This window comes from Phlebotomus papatasi, chromosome 1 (assembly GCF_024763615.1).
Source record: "Phlebotomus papatasi isolate M1 chromosome 1, Ppap_2.1, whole genome shotgun sequence".
Classification (NCBI taxonomy): domain Eukaryota; kingdom Metazoa; phylum Arthropoda; class Insecta; order Diptera; family Psychodidae; genus Phlebotomus; species Phlebotomus papatasi.
Window position 1 is genome coordinate 49,161,927 of NC_077222.1, and position 17,877 is coordinate 49,179,803.

The 17,877-nt window shown below is 33.8% G+C and overlaps 1 protein-coding gene across 2 annotated transcripts; it reads left to right on the forward strand.

Annotated features, from left to right (window-relative positions):
* Positions 1–29: 29 nt before the first annotated feature.
* Positions 30–17,789, forward strand: LOC129805042 (regulator of gene activity). Of its 2 annotated transcripts, none has more exons than XM_055852855.1 (6): positions 30–831; positions 1,137–1,454; positions 6,262–6,487; positions 11,233–11,749; positions 11,850–12,014; positions 16,968–17,789. In XM_055852855.1, exons 2-6 carry the CDS (start codon positions 1,140–1,142, stop codon positions 17,191–17,193), a joined length of 1,449 nt encoding a protein of 482 aa, XP_055708830.1. In that variant the 5' UTR covers positions 30–831; positions 1,137–1,139; the 3' UTR covers positions 17,194–17,789. The 2 variants fall into 2 exon arrangements, with proteins under 2 accessions (XP_055708830.1, XP_055708838.1); XM_055852863.1 differs by having other exon boundaries at positions 259–831; positions 11,248–11,749.
* The last annotated feature ends 88 nt before the right edge of the window (positions 17,790–17,877 follow it).

Sequence of the window (17,877 nt, forward strand, 5' to 3'; positions counted from 1 at the left end):
GCATAAAAACTACTAGAAACCGCCAGATCTGCAGATTTTCAAAAGTGCATTCAAAGACGCTGTAAATTCAAGTGAAAAAAGGGTTCTTCGAGCTAAATAAGAAGAAAAATACGTAGAAAATTTTATAAAAATTAAGACGAGATGTATAAAAATTTAATTGAGTAATCCAAGTAACGATTGAAAAATGTAAATAAAAATTTAATGTGAAGTTAGTCAGATATTGTTCAACTTGAAGTTTGCAAAAGAGGCTGCCATATCCGGAAGAAAGGAGAAAAAAGATAGTGAAAATAGAGTTGTCTCATTCGCACACCACAAATATGGCTGCCGTTGTTTAGAGGTTGGAGCACTAAGGCGAAATTTTTGTGAATTTACCTGAAAATCGAAGCAAAAAAACGAATCTCCGTGGTGATATTGGTGCAAAAAGAAGTGATAAAAATACACCTGATATCCCATATTCTCTAAAAGTGCAAAAAAGTCCGTGGCAGAGTGAAGATAACTTGCCGAAAAAAAGTTGTGTTTTATTTCTCTTGTGTGTAAATTTTTTGCCCCCCTGTGAAAACCTTCCTGGCTCAACTACAGAGAAAAAAAAGTCACGACGAAATTTCTCGACTACAACCCAAAATTGCCAATTTAATTAATATTGGGCAGTGGGAAGAGCTGGAGATCTGTAGGAACTCGGTGGACAAGTGAAAATCCATTGCCAATACAATTGATTTGTGCATTTATTTGCAATAATATTCACGCTGTGAATGCAAAAGTTATGAAGCTTTGAGTTTTTTCATTCACATTTACTACTTTGAATGGTTGTTTTCATCTTCAGTCATTATTTAGGTGAGGAAAAGTCCTTAGTAGTGACCAAGGGGGAACCTTGGGCTTCGGCACAGAGGCCTCAGAGAGCCCTGAGAGATCAGCTGAAGGCAATAAAGTGGGTTTTTTCCTTAGGGAAATTCACTCTCTGTTGGCCCTTTCTTTGACAGCTGCCTCCCAGCTACTTCCCCATTGGTCACTCAGTTCTCGACGTTTGCTTTGTTTATTCGCAATTTTCTGCGTCTATGTAGGAAATTGGCAAAGCCTCCTTATCTCCCAGAAAATCAATTTTCAAACAAAATTTCACTCTTCCAATTTTTTTTTTTAAGGTTATGGCAAACTTAAACTTTCAACAACCTCCTAGAAGTATAGCGAGCGCCTCTCTAACAGGACGAAGTACAGGGAGTTTCGGTGCAAATTCCCTGTCCGGCCATGTTACTCCGACGTCGGGCATGTTTCCGCCCGGCAGTGGGGCCAGTAGCTATGGACAGTCTCAGCAGCCGCAGCTGTCGCCCAACAGGAGTGCGCAGCAACTGTCGAGTGTCGGAGGTGTTCCGCCCCAAATGTCCAATTCGAGTCGGTCCAGCCTCTTCGGGCAGCGCGCCTTTGCGGATCGACGAGCGATGGCAGGACTCGGAGGACCCATGGTAAGACCCAATTACCTCAGTTAATTACTTTCCATCAATAAATCCGGAGAAGTGATTGCTTCGTGAATGAATTATTGCGTGATGTCAAATGAATTAATCAATAGAATCCTTCGAGAGAAAGCTCTCTAAACACGACAATTACGTGATTTCTAATTGAGCAATGGAAATTTCTTCAAATCCCTAACAAAAACGATTCAGTTTAAAAACCTTAAGGTTTTTAAAGTAAAGGATCTTATCTAAAAGCCCAGTGATTTTTTATGATATTTGAAAAAAATTTCAATAAAACAGAAAAGCGCGGGAACAAAATACCAAATAAAATTTCCACAAAAAGTATATGCTTTTATTTTAATTGCTAGAAATTACCTGAAGAAAAAGTTTCAAATCTCCTACAATAAATGAAAATTAAAATAAGAAAAAGAGTTAAAAAGAGAACAAGATTTTCCAATCTAAATAATTCTTAAAAAAAAATTTTGAGCAAAAATTGCAACGTTTGCATTCCCGTTAACAACGGAGAGTGTCAATTTTAGTTTGAAAAAAGAAAAAGAAAGAGAACTATGAACCACATTGACATAGAACTTTTGCCATGCATAAATAAATTCATATCAATGGAGAAAGAAATCCAAAAATGGGGTTATGTTGCAACAGAAGGAATTATCCTTTATAGAAAAATGGGTGGCAAAGCGTTCTAGGCTTTGCGAAATGCTCAAACTCGTGACTTCGATGCTATACCTCAAAAGTCTTGTCAAAATACTTTCACATCTTTTGCCGTTTACCAGTTCTCAACCGATTTGAACCGATTCATTAATTCCTCAAAAGTCCCTCCAAAATAGTTTTAAGAGTAATAAAATTGATTTTCGGTTAAAAATTACTTATCCGTTTATGACCGGTTCATTACCGATTCATAACCGATTTGAACCGATTTTTTAAATTACTCAAAACGTTGCTCAAAATACCTTAAGGGTAATATAATTGAATTTCGTATAAAAATTAGTTATCGGTTATTAACTGGTTCATTATTAGTTCAAAACCGGTTCAGTTTTATCGGAAATTCCAAGACCTTTCCAACGAGCACAAACATGACCCTATCCAGTTGATAATTGCGCTCTCTTCTAGAGCTTTTTTTTAACATTTTAAGTTGAAAAATCGTTATTAGGAATCATTCAACGGTATTTTCATATCGTGGGCTCCAAAGAAGACTATTGTAAGTCTAAATCTAAAATGAACGGAGGTTTAAAATTTGAAAGTTAATATTGATTTGTATTAATTTCAATCCAATTAGTATTACTTTCAACTTCTGAAACTATTTTATCATACTTAGGCATTGAATGTCTTCTGGTTAAAGTAGTTATAGTAAAATTGTAAGCAAAAAAACCCGATTATTGATCACGGTGATTTATAAACACAGGAGAACTTAACATAAAATTTTGTGGGGATATAGATTTAAGGTTTCTGCATCTAATGATACCATTAACTTATACGGAGGCACCCAAAATCCCGAAAGCTAAAAACCCGACCGCCAAAATCCCAAAACGACCAAAATCCTGAAAGCCAAAATCCCGAACGCCAAAATCCCGAAGCAACCAAAATTCCGAATGCCAAAATCCTGAAAAGGATGAAATTAATATGGAGGATAATGTGTAGAACAATTTCCCAAGACACAGAAAATTTCCCTTTGCCTCTAGGAAGCGTCGGTGCAATAGTGGGAGTAGCCATGACACTTTTAAAAATTTGAGATTTTGGCTTTCAGGATTTTGGCCCATTCGGGATTTTGGCTTTCGAGATTTTGGTTTTCGGGATTTTGGTTTTCGGGATTTTGACCGGGACTCCATTTTATACTACTGTAAGTAGACTTACAATACTGTTGTTTGGAGCCAACGGTTTGCAAACAAAATTAAATGTACGCTAGTCATAATAATAATTAATAAGAAAATAATTAACTTTTTTTATGAAAATTAGTTTTCAAAACATTTTTTTTTAATATTTGTTTTCTACTAATATGATTTGCCAATTTGAGATAATAATAAAGTCAGTATTATGAAAACGTAGCCAAAAACCAGGAGTATGAATGACGTTTACTATTTTCCCATATGTTTTTAGGCTGCCGAAAAAACTTTTAAGTTTATGAGCTGTTTTCTATCCTTGTAGAATGAATTAGCAAAAAATACAAATACAAAATAAAAACCAACTTAATATTGAATAGGCAACCAAAAACCCCAAATTGGCAACCTACATAGTTTTGGAGATATATCTTGAAATGTGTATACGAAAACGAAAATGAAAATGTTACAAGAAAATCGAAGCCTCTGACAAACCTTTTAGCTCTGTATAAAATTATGAAATCAAAATTCGTGTCCCTTTCTCTCTCAAAGGATTTGCATAAGTCTGTCGCACTATTTCGGTATCAAAATTAGATTTAACTACAGTAGACTCTCGCAAATTCGGCTCTTTTAAGATCGGGCTACTTTTTAATTCGGGCAGCGGTTACATTTGAGAAAGGTTTGTTGTCATTTTTCAAGTTTGATTATGATTATCAAATGAATCAAATATGCTCAAATTTAGCACGGTTTGTCTTAGTTTTGATGTGATTTTGCATTATTGAGGGATTTTCATGCAATTTACGTTATATATGAGTGTGTAAACTCAATATCTATATGCACATGTCGCCCGAATTTCTGTTTAATTCGGCTGACATTTCGGTCCTATATGCCCGAATTTGAGAGAGTCTACTGTAAATTAAATTTCTTATGACGTTTAAAAGAAGAAGAAGAGTCCGGAATAGTGGGATAGACATATGCAAATCTTTTAAGAAAGGAAGGTATGTGAATTTCGGTTACATAAAATTTTCCTGATCTAAAAGGTTGTGTCACAGCCATAACTTTCTAAATTAAAATTTACAACCTGTCTTTTCAACCTAATCCTTTTTTTCAATTTTTTAAATGTTCTTTAAAAGTAGTTTGCAGCAATATAACTGCTTTTTTTCTTATTTCCAGTTTTATTGTTTTGAAATTTATTCAATATGTTCATTTTGCCTCAAGTTCCTAGTCTGAATTTTAAAATGCATTTTTCTTAAACCTACCTTAATAGGACTTGATAAAGTCAAAGTCTACTAAAGCATAATTCTGAAAATAATCTCTATTTTATTAATTGAAAATAACCTCTATATTTAAAATAACATATATTTTTAAATACCAAATTCACAATTAATTTTATTTTCTAAATATGTGTTAGACATTTTCATTAGAGTAAATTTACATTTAATCATCTGACTTACTCTCATAGGCAGTTCCGAAAACATGTTTGCAAAACGAAAGTTAATGTGCATTAGAAATAAATTCACTTTAGAGACAACATAACCTTATTTTGCAGAAAAAATCTGCAAACCAAGAACTGACGATCTGATTTTGTTTTATTTTTTCAAATGTTTTAATAAATGAGGAGGGCAAAAATTTTAAAGCAAATTATTCTCTTAAAAAAAAAGGAATGACAAGATTTAAACATTGAGGTTATGTCAACTTAAAGCGTAATGAATGCTTATTATTTTCTAAATATTTCATAAACAAAAATATCTTTTTTGGAAACTTTAAGATTTGATTTTCTATTCACCTTACAATATTTTTGTTCGCATAAAAATCTAACTTTCCAGGTTATGTTTATACGCTCAAAGATATTGGTGTGATATTTAAATATTCATTGTGTAATGGCCTCTACACATTAGAGAAGTTTATGTCCATATTGAAGAGTTTTTCCTACACGAGCGAAGGGAATTCGCTTCAATATGGACATAAATTTCTCTAATGTGTAGAGGGCATAAAGGAATTTATAAAATCTCAGTAAAACACGATAGAATGGAAAAATAGTCTCTGCTTCATCAGTTCCAACAAAATTAAATTTGTTAATTTGAACTATTTTTTACAGATAATCTTAATTAGAATTAAGTTATAATTGGCAAATGTTACAATCGTTACAATACTATATCGACATTCATGGCTTCTTTAAGTTAATGTGCCAGAATGTAAGTTGAGGTTATGTTTGACCTAGCCTCAAAATGGTAATTTTATTACACGAAACTTACAAAAATTTCATATGTTTTCGAATCATTTGATATCAGTATGTTTGTCATGGCTAAGTTATTGAACAAAAATTTTCCAGCATGACAAATTAAGAGATTTTACCAAATTGTAATACATTTTGAAGGTTTTAGGTTAGGCTAAATGTAACCAAAAAGTTTTAGGGCTATATTACTGATGAAATAAGGGCTTTTGTAAATGTTTAAAAATCTTTTAATCAGAATTTTAGTGAAATTTTAAATGTTAAAGAATCTTTCTAAACACACAGAAAATTTTTGACTCTATATTTAAGAATATATAAGATCCTAGGATCTTAAATTGGACGTTAATCCCTGAGGCGTTTAAGTTTAGAAGCTCTGAGCGAAAGAAATGGGCTAGAATCCCTAGCTCTTTCAAATTAAGAGATCGGGAACTTAAGTTCAGCATTAGCTGGAAAATGAAAAATGTCTACAGATTTGCAAATTGCAACTAAAACTAAATGATCAAGGATTTAAAATTAGGGTATTGGCATTCATTGGATGGGATTTGAAATTAAATTCCTGGGTGTTTCTGTTTAAGAATTTTCCATTTTTCTGTGTGAATACTTATTGTAAGTACTTATAGTACTTAATTGTACTTATTGTGGGAATTATTTTTATCGAGTTAAATGCTTCTACGCAATTCAACATTATCCTACATTTGAAAAGGAATTAGTGACGCACGGAATCTCAATAAAAAGTTACTCTCTCAACACTTTGCAGTCAAACATGGGGTCTTTTATGCAATCATCACGTGGCTATGGATCGCAGAGTGGCTCTGGTCTCAACAACTTCCATAGTGTGTTCGGGGGAGGCGGAAGGGACGCGGGAACGCCACCGCTCCTGGACCTGTCCGAGTTCCCATCGCTCACCAACTCACGAGGTCAGTCGGATGGCGGATCACAGCAGACGAGCAGTGCGCTCCAGCCACCCGGAAGTAAACCCTATGGTAATTTTTGGCTTTATGTTATGCAAAAAAAATTATTTTTTCCTTGAGATTAATCACTGAAATTGAGGTTTCTGGAGAGCGATACTCTCTTTTTTTCTTCAAATTAACATTTATTCCTTGATGCACTGGAAATAGTCCAGAGAGAAGCTTAACAGAACGATAAGACTGCCTTTGTCAACAGATTCTTTAGGTGTATTATTCACGTGCAAGGTTTGGTTTTGCAAAGGAAGTAATAAAGATTTTAAGGGGACTTAAAAATTTCAAACAGAAAAATGTTTAGTATTTTTAATAGCAGTAATTAATCTGAATCAGCTGACGATATATGTGATTCTCATTGTTAGTCAACTTGAAATATAAAATATGAACCTTACAAAATGACTTGAATAACACCTTTCTCGTAAAGGGTATAGCGAAAAATTGTTGGCGGCATTGTAGAAGGGTATTAAATCTCCTATAAAAATATATAAACCGGATATTTCATTTACGGGGGACAGTAAAAAAAACGAATTAAACTTCCACGAATTACCCAAGCGTTTTTAAGAAATTCCTCATAATAAACTTATAGAACTTTGGAAAAGCGTATTTTAAGGCTTTTGAGGCAAAGTCTCAAGTTGATTTTTTGTTACTTCTTTTTAAGAAGTGTTGCTTGGAACCTTGTATACAGTTTATCATCTTTATTCTATTTAAAATCATTCTCAATACATTTTAAAATGAATAAAAATGTAGACATAGGGTAAGTGTGCCAAATTTCGGCATAGTTTCATGCAAGCGTCAAAGTCCCAAGTTTGAAATGTAATATTTTAAATACATGTTGATTTTTTTATTCTTTCTTCTGAAAGAGTGTTGCTTGGAATCTTGTAAAGAGTTTACCGTCTTTATTTGCTCTAAAATCATTCTGAATAAATTTTAAAATGAATAAAAATATAGATATAGCTTTGGTGCCCTATATCGGCCACCTTCATTCTCATAGTTCCTTGCCCTTCGGGAATTCTTCCAATGCCTTTTTCACGTCATCTCGTTTGTCGAAGCTACATTTTTTGTTATTCTTTTGTATTGTATAATCTCTAGAGTACGTAAAATCTAAAAGTTCATGGAAATTCGAGGAATAAAAAAGGTGGCCGAAATTGCAAGCTGGCCGGAATTTGGCACACTTACCCCAGTTCCTTGACCTTACGGAATTCTTCTAAAGTCTTTTTTTTACAACATCTCGTTCATGGAAGTAACATTTTTTTATGCTCTCAATTCTTCCGGTGCTCGTCAGAGGGATATTTCTCTTTCAAATTAAAAAATCTGGTTTTTCTCAAAAGCTTTCAACCCTTGGTATGGGTCTTCTTCAGTGGGTCAATTTAGAAACTTTTGAAAATTTGAAAAACATCTAACGTCGGAATAATATCTACTACGCATCGCCACATTCGCTCTAAACTTTCCCGGGGATATTCACTATTTTATTAATTTCTACTACTTTAGTTGATTTTTGACACTTCTTGGTACTCTACGTGTTGGATCTTTCACTGTCGCTGTGTCTACTCAAGTTTTCAAAAGTTTCTAAATTGACCCACTGAAGAAGACCCATACCAAGGGTTGAAAGCTTTGGAGAAAAACCAGATTCTTTTAATTTTAAAGAGGAATATCCCTCTGACGAGCACCGGAAGAATTGAGAGCATAAAATTTTCCGTCAGACTCCAAAAGAAAGAATAACATTTTTTTGTTATTTTTGTATTGTATAATCTCAAGAGTATGCAAAACCTAAACATTCATGGAAATTTGAGGAACAAAAAAAGTGGTCGAAATTGCAAGCTGGCCGAAATTTGATAGTTATTTTTCATTTACATTTTCATTTAAAAATCTTAAATGTTCAACTGTTGGGACCTAATTTTCGGAGATCTTTTTAAAAAAAATGCTTTTCGGTGGACAAGATTTCTCGGTGTTATATTCATCTGGCGTCAAAAATACTTGATATTTCCTGTTAGCTTATGAATTTAACTCGTACTTGAACGGTACATTTTTTTTAATTGAATTTGAATTTTGGTAGAATTTTATACAAAAAAAAAACATTTTCGGCGTATTTAAAGTGGTCTTCAGGCTAGAGGTTTAGCCCAGTTTCCGAAGGTTTCAAAATTTTAAATAGCGAGTAATTTTATTTATTTTTGGGAACTTAATATGTCATTTGTCTTTAATAATACAATCCTGATTTAAATTTTTCAAAAAACTGTGATTGATAAAGAATTGGAGTAGTAAAGTCATATCCCATATTATATTATATATGCATAATATTCAAGATTTTTTGAATTTTTTATGTGCAGACAATGAAATGTTTATTCTTTTTATAATAGCATCAATATAAGTAAATAACATTTTATTTTATTATAAAATCAAAGATTGCATCGCAAATTTTCTTTTTAAAACATTAAATCTTTGAAATTGTTTTAATTTGTGAGTGTCTTTTGCGATATAAAAAAATTACTCGTGAAGTGTTTTTTTTTTAAGGATTTGGTTTTAATATAGTCGGTTAATTTTTTCTTGTTATAAAAAAATTTGAAGTAGAAATTTAGCCCAAGTCCCAAAGGTCGAATTTCAAAATGACAAGCAATTGCATTGGTTTTTCGAAAATTGTTAGATTTTTTAATCTTTATACTCAATTTTTTGTTACAATATTCCAAAAAATTTGGCTCGTGAATAAATTAGACAAGTTGTATGGTTTAACTTTTATAATTACAATAATAATTTAAGTGAGTTTTTTTTGTGAAAATTAGGCCGGATTGAATAAGAGTCAAAATTCCACGTTCCTTTTCTAAAGACTGACTCAAGCCATTTGTCTAATGCAGTTTTCATACCTTAAGGTTTAGTCATATGTCTTAACTTCCCAAATTTCAGCATAGTTGCATGCAAGCCCCAAAGTCTCAAGTTTGAAATGTAGGGGAGACAGGGGTGAAATTTGTCAAAACGAAAATTTCAATATTCACTATTTTCTAAAATGAAAGAGATTGAGGCTTGAAATTTTTATTATAGATAGCCTTCATGAACCTTTTTAAGCTTACAAAGTTTCAAGGGATTCGAGGAAGGATTATGTGAAATTAAAAATAATCAAATTTTGAGCCCTATTTTTGGAATATTTGACTTACAGAAAATATCAATACTGATTAGCTCAATTTAAGCACATTTCTCGTTAAGATAGAGAAAAATTATATTCGACAAAGTTGTAGAGGAATAAATATCCTATAAAAATATGTCTATTTGATATTTTTAACGTTTGCGAAAGTAAAACGTCACAAATTATCTGAAGACTGACAAAATTTGCCCTAGCAATTTTGAGAATTTCCACAAAATCGACTTTTAGAAAATGATTCGAAAATCACATTTCTTTCGAGATAGAGGAAAATAGTCTTCTGCAATGTTGTAGAGCAGCAAATTTCCTATAAGAATATGTTCATTATAAAACGTTTAAGTTTTCTCAGAGCTCGTGAAAAAATTAAATATGCGTTTTGACAAGTTTTGCCCCAGTCTCCTCTAATATTTTTAATACAAATTGAATTTTTTGTTACTTTTTTATAAGGAGTGTTACTTGGAACCCTGTAGATGTAACCAGTTTATCGTCTTTATTTTCTCTAAAATATCCTTCTTAATACATTTTAAATTAATAAAAATGTAGACATAGCATTTGTGGCCTATTCAGGCCACCTTCATTCTCATAGTTCCTTATTCTTCCGGAATTCTTCCAATGCCTTTTTCAGATCATCTTGCTCGTCGAAGTGATATTTTTTGTTATTTTTTGCCTTTTATAATCTCTAGAGTTTGAAAAAAACAGAAATTCATGGAAATTTGAGGAACAAGAAATGTGGGCGGAATTGCAAACTGGCCGGAATTTGGTACACTTACCCTACTTATTGAGGAAGATATTAAAAAATAAACTTTGGATTTTATATTAAGGATTTTGAAAATTCACTGAAATCCCTTTTTATTTATGACTTCGTGACCTTTCAGAATTGGGTTAAAATTCCAATCTAAAACCAGTTTAAGCCTTAGGTGTATAAACAATTTCATCTGTATACGCTTGACAGACTTACGGCTTAAATTGGTTTTAGACTGTAGTTTTAGCCCAATTCTGAAAGGTCACGAAGTCATAAATAAAAAGGGATTTCAGTGAATTTTCAGAATCCTTAATATATTCAGATTCTGAAAATTCACTGAAATCCCTTTTTATTTATGACTTCGTGACCTTTCAGAATTGGGCTAAAACTCCAGTTTAAAACCAATTTAAGCCTTAGGTCCACAAACAATTTTATCTGTATACGCTCGACAGACTTACGGCTTAAGCCAGGAGACGGCTTAAGTTGGAAACTGTTGAGAATAGTTTAAAAACAAGTGGCCGAAATTGCAAGCTGGCCGAAATTTGGTACACTTACCATAATAATACTCTAGCGGTTCTTAGGGGTCGTCTGTGAGACGTCAAATATTCTGAAGGGTTTGCAGGTCAATCGCTAAGAACTTGATTAAATTATTAAGAAGAAAAAACCTAAAATTTAGATTCCGTAGAATATTCGGATACAAAATTGGGCATTCGAAACTGGTTGAATGCAATTCATCCAGATTTAAAGTCAGTCTTTAAAATTGATGAAGGATTCTAGACATATAGTACTTGCAAAAGCCATCAAAAGAAGTGAAAACTCAAGGATTAAATGCCGCTTGTGTGCAGACTTTGTAAAAAGCATTTCCCAGAGAGATTCAGGGAAAGACCTAAGAAGAAGTTGTTTTTCGTGCAGTCGGAATGGTGAAACAGCCGACGTCGGAGCAGAGTGAGTTCCAGATGTCCAGTGAGGATTTCCCAGCGCTGCCGGGAACTCAAGTGGCAGGTGGAGCTGTGGGTGGTGGTCCGGGGGGTGTCGGAGCGCCAGGCGGTGGGGATGGAAGTGGAGAAAAGGGTCTGATTCGCGATGGGGGTCAGATGGTTGGTGGACAGCGTGGAGCTGCGGGGATGGGCATGGAACTGCAGAGTGATTCCCTGGTGGGTGGAGTGACGGAGAAGGCCATGAAACGGGGCGTTCAGACATCTCCAGACGGCAAGGTGACCAACATCCCAGCGAGTATGGTGAACAATCAATTTGGAATGGTGGGTCTCCTGACGTTCATCCGGGCGGCAGAATCGGATCCCAATCTCGTGTCACTGGCTATGGGGCAAGACCTCACGACGCTCGGTCTCAATCTCAATTCACCTGAGAATCTGTATCCCGCCTTTGGGGGTCCATTTTCGGATCAACCCTGTCGGTGAGTTTTTTTTTCCTATTTGGCTGCAGAGCTATCACATTCTTCGTGGAATAGAATGTGGAATTGAGCATTTCTATTTGTTTCTTTAATTTTTCTATAGGCCCCAGGACATAGACTTCCACGTACCACCTGAATACCTGGTGAACATGTCAATTCGAGACAAGCTCGCCCAGCCAGTACTGAAAAAATACAAAGACGACTTACTCTTTTTTCTCTTCTACACAAATGTGGGTGATGTTATGCAACTGGCTGCTGCCGCTGAACTGTAAGTTGAAAATAATCCTTTTGTTTTTTTTTCTCTCAATTTTAGGGTCAGTTCATAAATTTTCACACGTGAGAATATAATATGCATAAAAATTTTAAAAGTAAAAATTAATTACAGGAGTTTAGTTTGTTCGTGTTTTGCAAGTTCAAATTTTGCAGTGCGATATTTTTAATAAAAATTGAAGTTTTTTTGCTAATTCCTTTTCAGGAGTATTTTTGGAACTATTTTTAGAATATAGATAACTTTATTTTACTGTTATGGCCTCTACACACTAGTAGAAATTTCTTTAAAAATGCCTTTTTAAAGAAAATTTCCCCTATACTTATAGGCAGAAACGTCAGATTTTTTTTTTAAAAAAGGCAATTTTTGACGAAAATTGCTTCTAGTGCATAAACACCATAATTTGGAACACTATGATTGTAATTTCGAACACTTTGCTTGTAATTTTGGACACCTGATATCTTGTAATAGTCCCATTCTCGTCAATTTCAAAAATCTAACGTACGAAGTCCACTTCCTGTTTATGAGAAGGAAATGTAAGATGCCTCAAAGAGTCCTAAATTTTTATATAATTTATTGAATAGTTGGCTTTCCTTATTCCTTTGCCTTTCCGAGACTTTTTTTTAGACTTTTCTAAATGGATCTCGTTCCAAGAGGTGTTGCTTCCTTGTTTCCTGTTTCTTTAGGTATTGTGCAACCTAATGTAGAAGCAATGAAACCCGCTATAAGCAACAAACTGCTTTGGCTACATTACCACTCTTTCGATACAAGAGTTTCTTTCCCAGGGACCAGAACCTCTTAGATTGGTGAAGATGACTGTCACCGAGTATCATATACAGTAGACTTTCTCTCAATTGGGCATTTGGAGCAAAATGTCATCCAAATTATCGAGATTTTGGCATCAAAATCATTGTAAACTACACAAAAAGCGCTCAAATATAAAAAATCACGATAAAACAAGGGGAACTACAGCGAATTTCGATAAATTTCCTTTAAAATCAAACGTAAAAATTGTCAACAAAATTTTGTGCCCGACTGAAAAAGAGCCGATAGAGCGAGAGTCTACTTTAGGACAATTTGTAAGGAATAAAGTAAAAAAGGAAGAACTTTCTGTTTTCTTAGCGGACCCTCTTGCAAGAGAAAATCAGTTAGTAAGATAAAGTGCCCTCAAGTCGACCGGTAGAGTTATTTATTCAATTTATTTATATTTGCACTAATATTTGGCGTATGATCTAACATTAATAAGCCAATTATTCCATAAATAAATACGAAGAAATTCACAATTAAAACATTCAAATATTGACCACCGGTCGAGCCGAGGAACCGGTCGACACGAGGGCACTTTACCTTAACACTTCGTAGAACCCTAACTAAAAGTGTCACGGAGGGACCAAGTGTCAGCCGCTGCCATTTATCGAATTTTACATAATATTTTGATGTTTTTACTTATATTTAAACATTCGGAGCTTTAGTCAGTTCTTTTCTGGTGTCTGAATCAGAAATTTCATCTCCTTGGGTACTGTATCTAAAGATTTTTAACCATTCGATGTTTTCATCTTTATCAGAATCATGGAGTAAGGGGAAGTGGTCTGTCTTTGAATGCGGCAGTCTTTGAATATTTCAATTTTTCTCTTATTTTTGAAAGCAAAAATTCTACTTTATGAACAAGTTAATACTACTTCCTCCGTTCCGAAATAAGTCGTACGTTTGGCGAAAAATTAGGGATTAAGGAATGGTTTCAGAGAATGTTTTTGTTATTTGTAAATATCTTATGTATGAACTATCCTCCATGTTCATGGATAATATGGGGATCCTATCACGATGGTAAGTTGAGGAATCGATATGTTGAAGTTGTCCATTTTTCGCGTTTTTTCAAAGACCTCCGGAAGATAGTTAATCACAGTCCATCTTGTAGTGATTAACATTACAAGCTAGAATTTGTTCTAAATTTTTAGTATGCACAAGTAGAACTCAACAGTTATTACCGATATGGCATTTTTTATATCTCAAATTTAGCAGAATGAGCAATAAAAAGGACATCCTTTTTTTTATGTGTTCGAATATCTGGATGCAAAATATTGAAAAATAGGGACTTGGGAGCTTCAGCGGACTCCCCATAAGTTGACCCTAAGACCATTTATATGTTTTTCTAAAACATATCCAGAATTGAAAAAAAAATCGCACGACGTGTTTTCGAGCAATCCTAAAAACATGATTTTGGAGGGGTAGGGGAGGAGTGGGGGCAAAATAAAGGACATATTAATGGTCCCAGGATCAACTTATTGGGGGGTCCCCCGAAGGTCCCAAGTCTCTATCTCTCACCATTCTGCACCTATTTTAGATTGAAAATAAAACGCCAAAAATAAGACATTTTTAAGACATTCGTTCCACAACATACCATCAAGACTGGACCCCAATTTTAGTACTGGACATTAGCAATAGTTCTTTACAAGAGATAATTGTTGATACACAAAACATTTGCCAAAAAATTTTCCTTAATCCCAATTTTTTCCCAAACGTATGACTTATTTCGGAACAAGAATTTTTCCCAAACGTACGACTTATTTCGGAACGGAGGGAGTATTAACTATTTTCTATTAATTAACTATCGCTTAACAAAATGGATTTTTAGCTTTGGGAAATAAGAGAAAAATTGAAGCATTCAAAAACTGACGCATTCAAAGACATGTCACTTTCCCCCATAATTCAACTCAATCATTTGCAAAAATACTTTCAATTTGTTCTTTTAAGGCTTTTATACACTAACAATCAAGAAAATTACATCTGCAGAACGTCAAACTCTCATATAAAATGCATATGGCAGCAACTGCCACTTGGTCCTTCCGAGTGCAGTTTTTTGTTTTTACAATATATATACATTAATATTTAATTTTTATTAAACATTTTATAATGAAAAAATAGCCAGATAAATTCTGCACGCATTCAATCGGGCCTCCAGGCGAAATGATATATTCTTCAATATAAAAAATAAAATTGAAAACTAAATTGGCAGCGGCTGCCATTAGGGTCCTTCCAAGTGTTAAAAAGCAATGAATAATTTTCAAAAAATAATTTTGTGGTGACGATCCAACCTTCACGGTCGATAGATGCTTGACATACCTTATTTATTAAATATTTGAAGAAAATTACAAAATTTTAATCAATGTACTTGTAGTGTCCAACTTTACCCTCAAAGTGTCCAAAATTACAAGCTGACCCAAATTACAAACACTATTTTCTCTATTTATTTTTGAATTCGTTTTTTGACCAGAGCGCTTCTAGTGTCCATGTGAAGAGCTTCAACTATGTCAGAATTATGAATTTTGTACGGTTTTTTTAAACGCCTATTTTATTAGTAACGTGGTCAAGTATTTAACGCATTTAATGTTAATTTTCACAGCGCTATTGTAAAATTAATTTTTGTTGCACAAAGACAATAAAACCGGACAGCTTACATAACGTAAATAAGAAATTATATAGGGGAAAATGTTTATGCTTCGGACGATCTCAAGCTATGTTTCGCAATAAATATAACTCAGCAATATATTTTAAAAACTGGGCACTTTCCCCTAGGTTTTTTTTCAATAGGGATGCAATGATTCACATTTATTGAGAAACATAGGTAAAATTTAGTCATTTCATAGCTTGAGATCGTATGAAGCATGGGCACGAAATATATATAATATAAATGTATTCTACAATAATTGTAGAATTATTATGCATAATTATTATGCCGAAGTAATCATCAAATTCGGTTAAAGGGAAGTCGATATATTTGAGGTTATGTGTTATTAAAAGTTATCTTTCGACCGTGGCACTTCAAGTGTTGGTCCTATGAAGATAAATGTTCTAGAAAATTGTAGCGCTTTTGTGTTCTTGTCAAAATCGGTCAAATTGAAATGAATTCAATTTCGGAATTTTGTGAAATTTGACCCTTCAAAAAACAGTAAACCTACGACACTTTTTGAAAACTACGTAGCCTAGGCTACAACACTCTAAAGTTTGATCGAAATGCCCAAAGGCGTTTCAGTTTAAATTTTGACGCTATCGCAGCACTACCTGCGGTGACTTTTTGAACTTCCATCTGAAAGTGCTCATCGAGACGAATCTTCACATAAAAAAGTTAAAATGTTAATTAGAACCGGAAATATAGGCCGGTCAATTTTTCAAATTTGACCCCTTTTAGCTCTGCTCAACGGTGTCCGATGCATTAGGTTTTTCTTTTGTTCGACAGACACAAAGTGCAGCTATAACATATTAAAAATTCAGCTCGATCTTTAACGTAGGACCGGAGCAAATTAACTTATAAAATTGTAAAATTTTCAATAAGAACGCCCCTAGCGATGGTTTGGCGAACTTCCGATGTTAGAAGGAGGTGAGGCATTTTACAAGATCTTTCTGAAATATCTTCATTGACCAAATTCTGACAATTAGAACTGGAGCTAGCCAGTTTTAGAAAAAAATAACTCCTTCTAGCTCGGGCCAGGCGATCGAGGGCCTTAAGTTTTTTTTAAACGAAAGCTGTAAGGCCCAGTTATAACAAATAATAAAATTTGAGCTCGATCGATGCTATTATTATTATTAATCGTATCGTTAAAGCGTCTGGAAATGGTTTTGGATTAGGACATTTACCCTATGTTCTCATAGTTCCTTTCTCTTCTGGAATTTTTCCAAAATTTTTTTCATATCATCTTGTTCGTCGAAGTGATATTTTTTGCATTGTAAATTCTCTCTAGACAGATTATACAAAAACTTAAAATTCATGGAAATTTGAGGAACGAAAAAAGTGGCCGAAATTGCAAGCCGGTCGATATTTGGTACATTTCCCCTATTTGTAAATTGTATTTGAAGAAAATAGCGCAAGAATTTATGAACTGATCATCCCGACAATTTTTTTTTTAGAAATTTTACTAAATGTTTTTTTTTTAAATTTTGTGATAATAATAAAAACAGCCATAGCAGAGAATGGCGATATCATATAGAGGAGAAGGTGTGGATTTCCCGTCTTCCCGGCATGAATAACTATGACACGAATGGCACAACGGAACGAGGCACCTATTACTACTTCGATGCCCAGAACTGGCGACGGGTAGTGAAGGATTTGCAAATCGACACCGGAAAGTTGGACAAGTGTCCGAATTTGAATGCAATTGTCAGCCTCAGTGGGCAGCCCGTCTAAGTGAGAGAAGAAGAAGAAGAGAGAGAGAGAGAGGAAGGATGATCAATCTCCCCCGGATTTCAAGATCAAGAACAGTTGATTTTGCAGAAGAAGAAGAAAAAAAAACAATTGTGAAGGCAGAAAGTGAGATGTTTGGGTGTAAAGATGAATTTCCTTTTTCTTTATTTTTCTCATTTCACACACACTAAATACACAAGTCTATTAAAAAAAAACTTCCCCCTACGAAAACAGAATTTTCAATCACACAAATTTCTTGAGCTAAACACCATTCTATAGGACAGTTCTTCGGTTTTCTTTCTTTTCTCAAGAGGGACAAAACAAGAAAAAAATTAATAGATTAAAAAGAAACTCGGTATTTTCTTACAGGATATTTCTCATGGGAGAAATGAAAAACAAAAGCATTAATTGGTGTAAAACAAAAAAAAAAGATCTTTAAAAAAAATAATTAAAATAGAACATTTTTCCTAAATGAAAGTCGTGAGAACATTTTCATTTTGACTTTGTACACTGGCTAAATGTGTGTGAATAATGACGATAATTTTGTGACATGATAGAAGGTGAATTAAAGAGGAAAAGCAGAAAAGTTTTACAAATAACATGATTTTTTATTCTTTAAAAATTATTTCAAAACTCGAATTTTTGTTTTGATTTTAGTTCCGGGAAGCGTGACATTGACCGTTACAT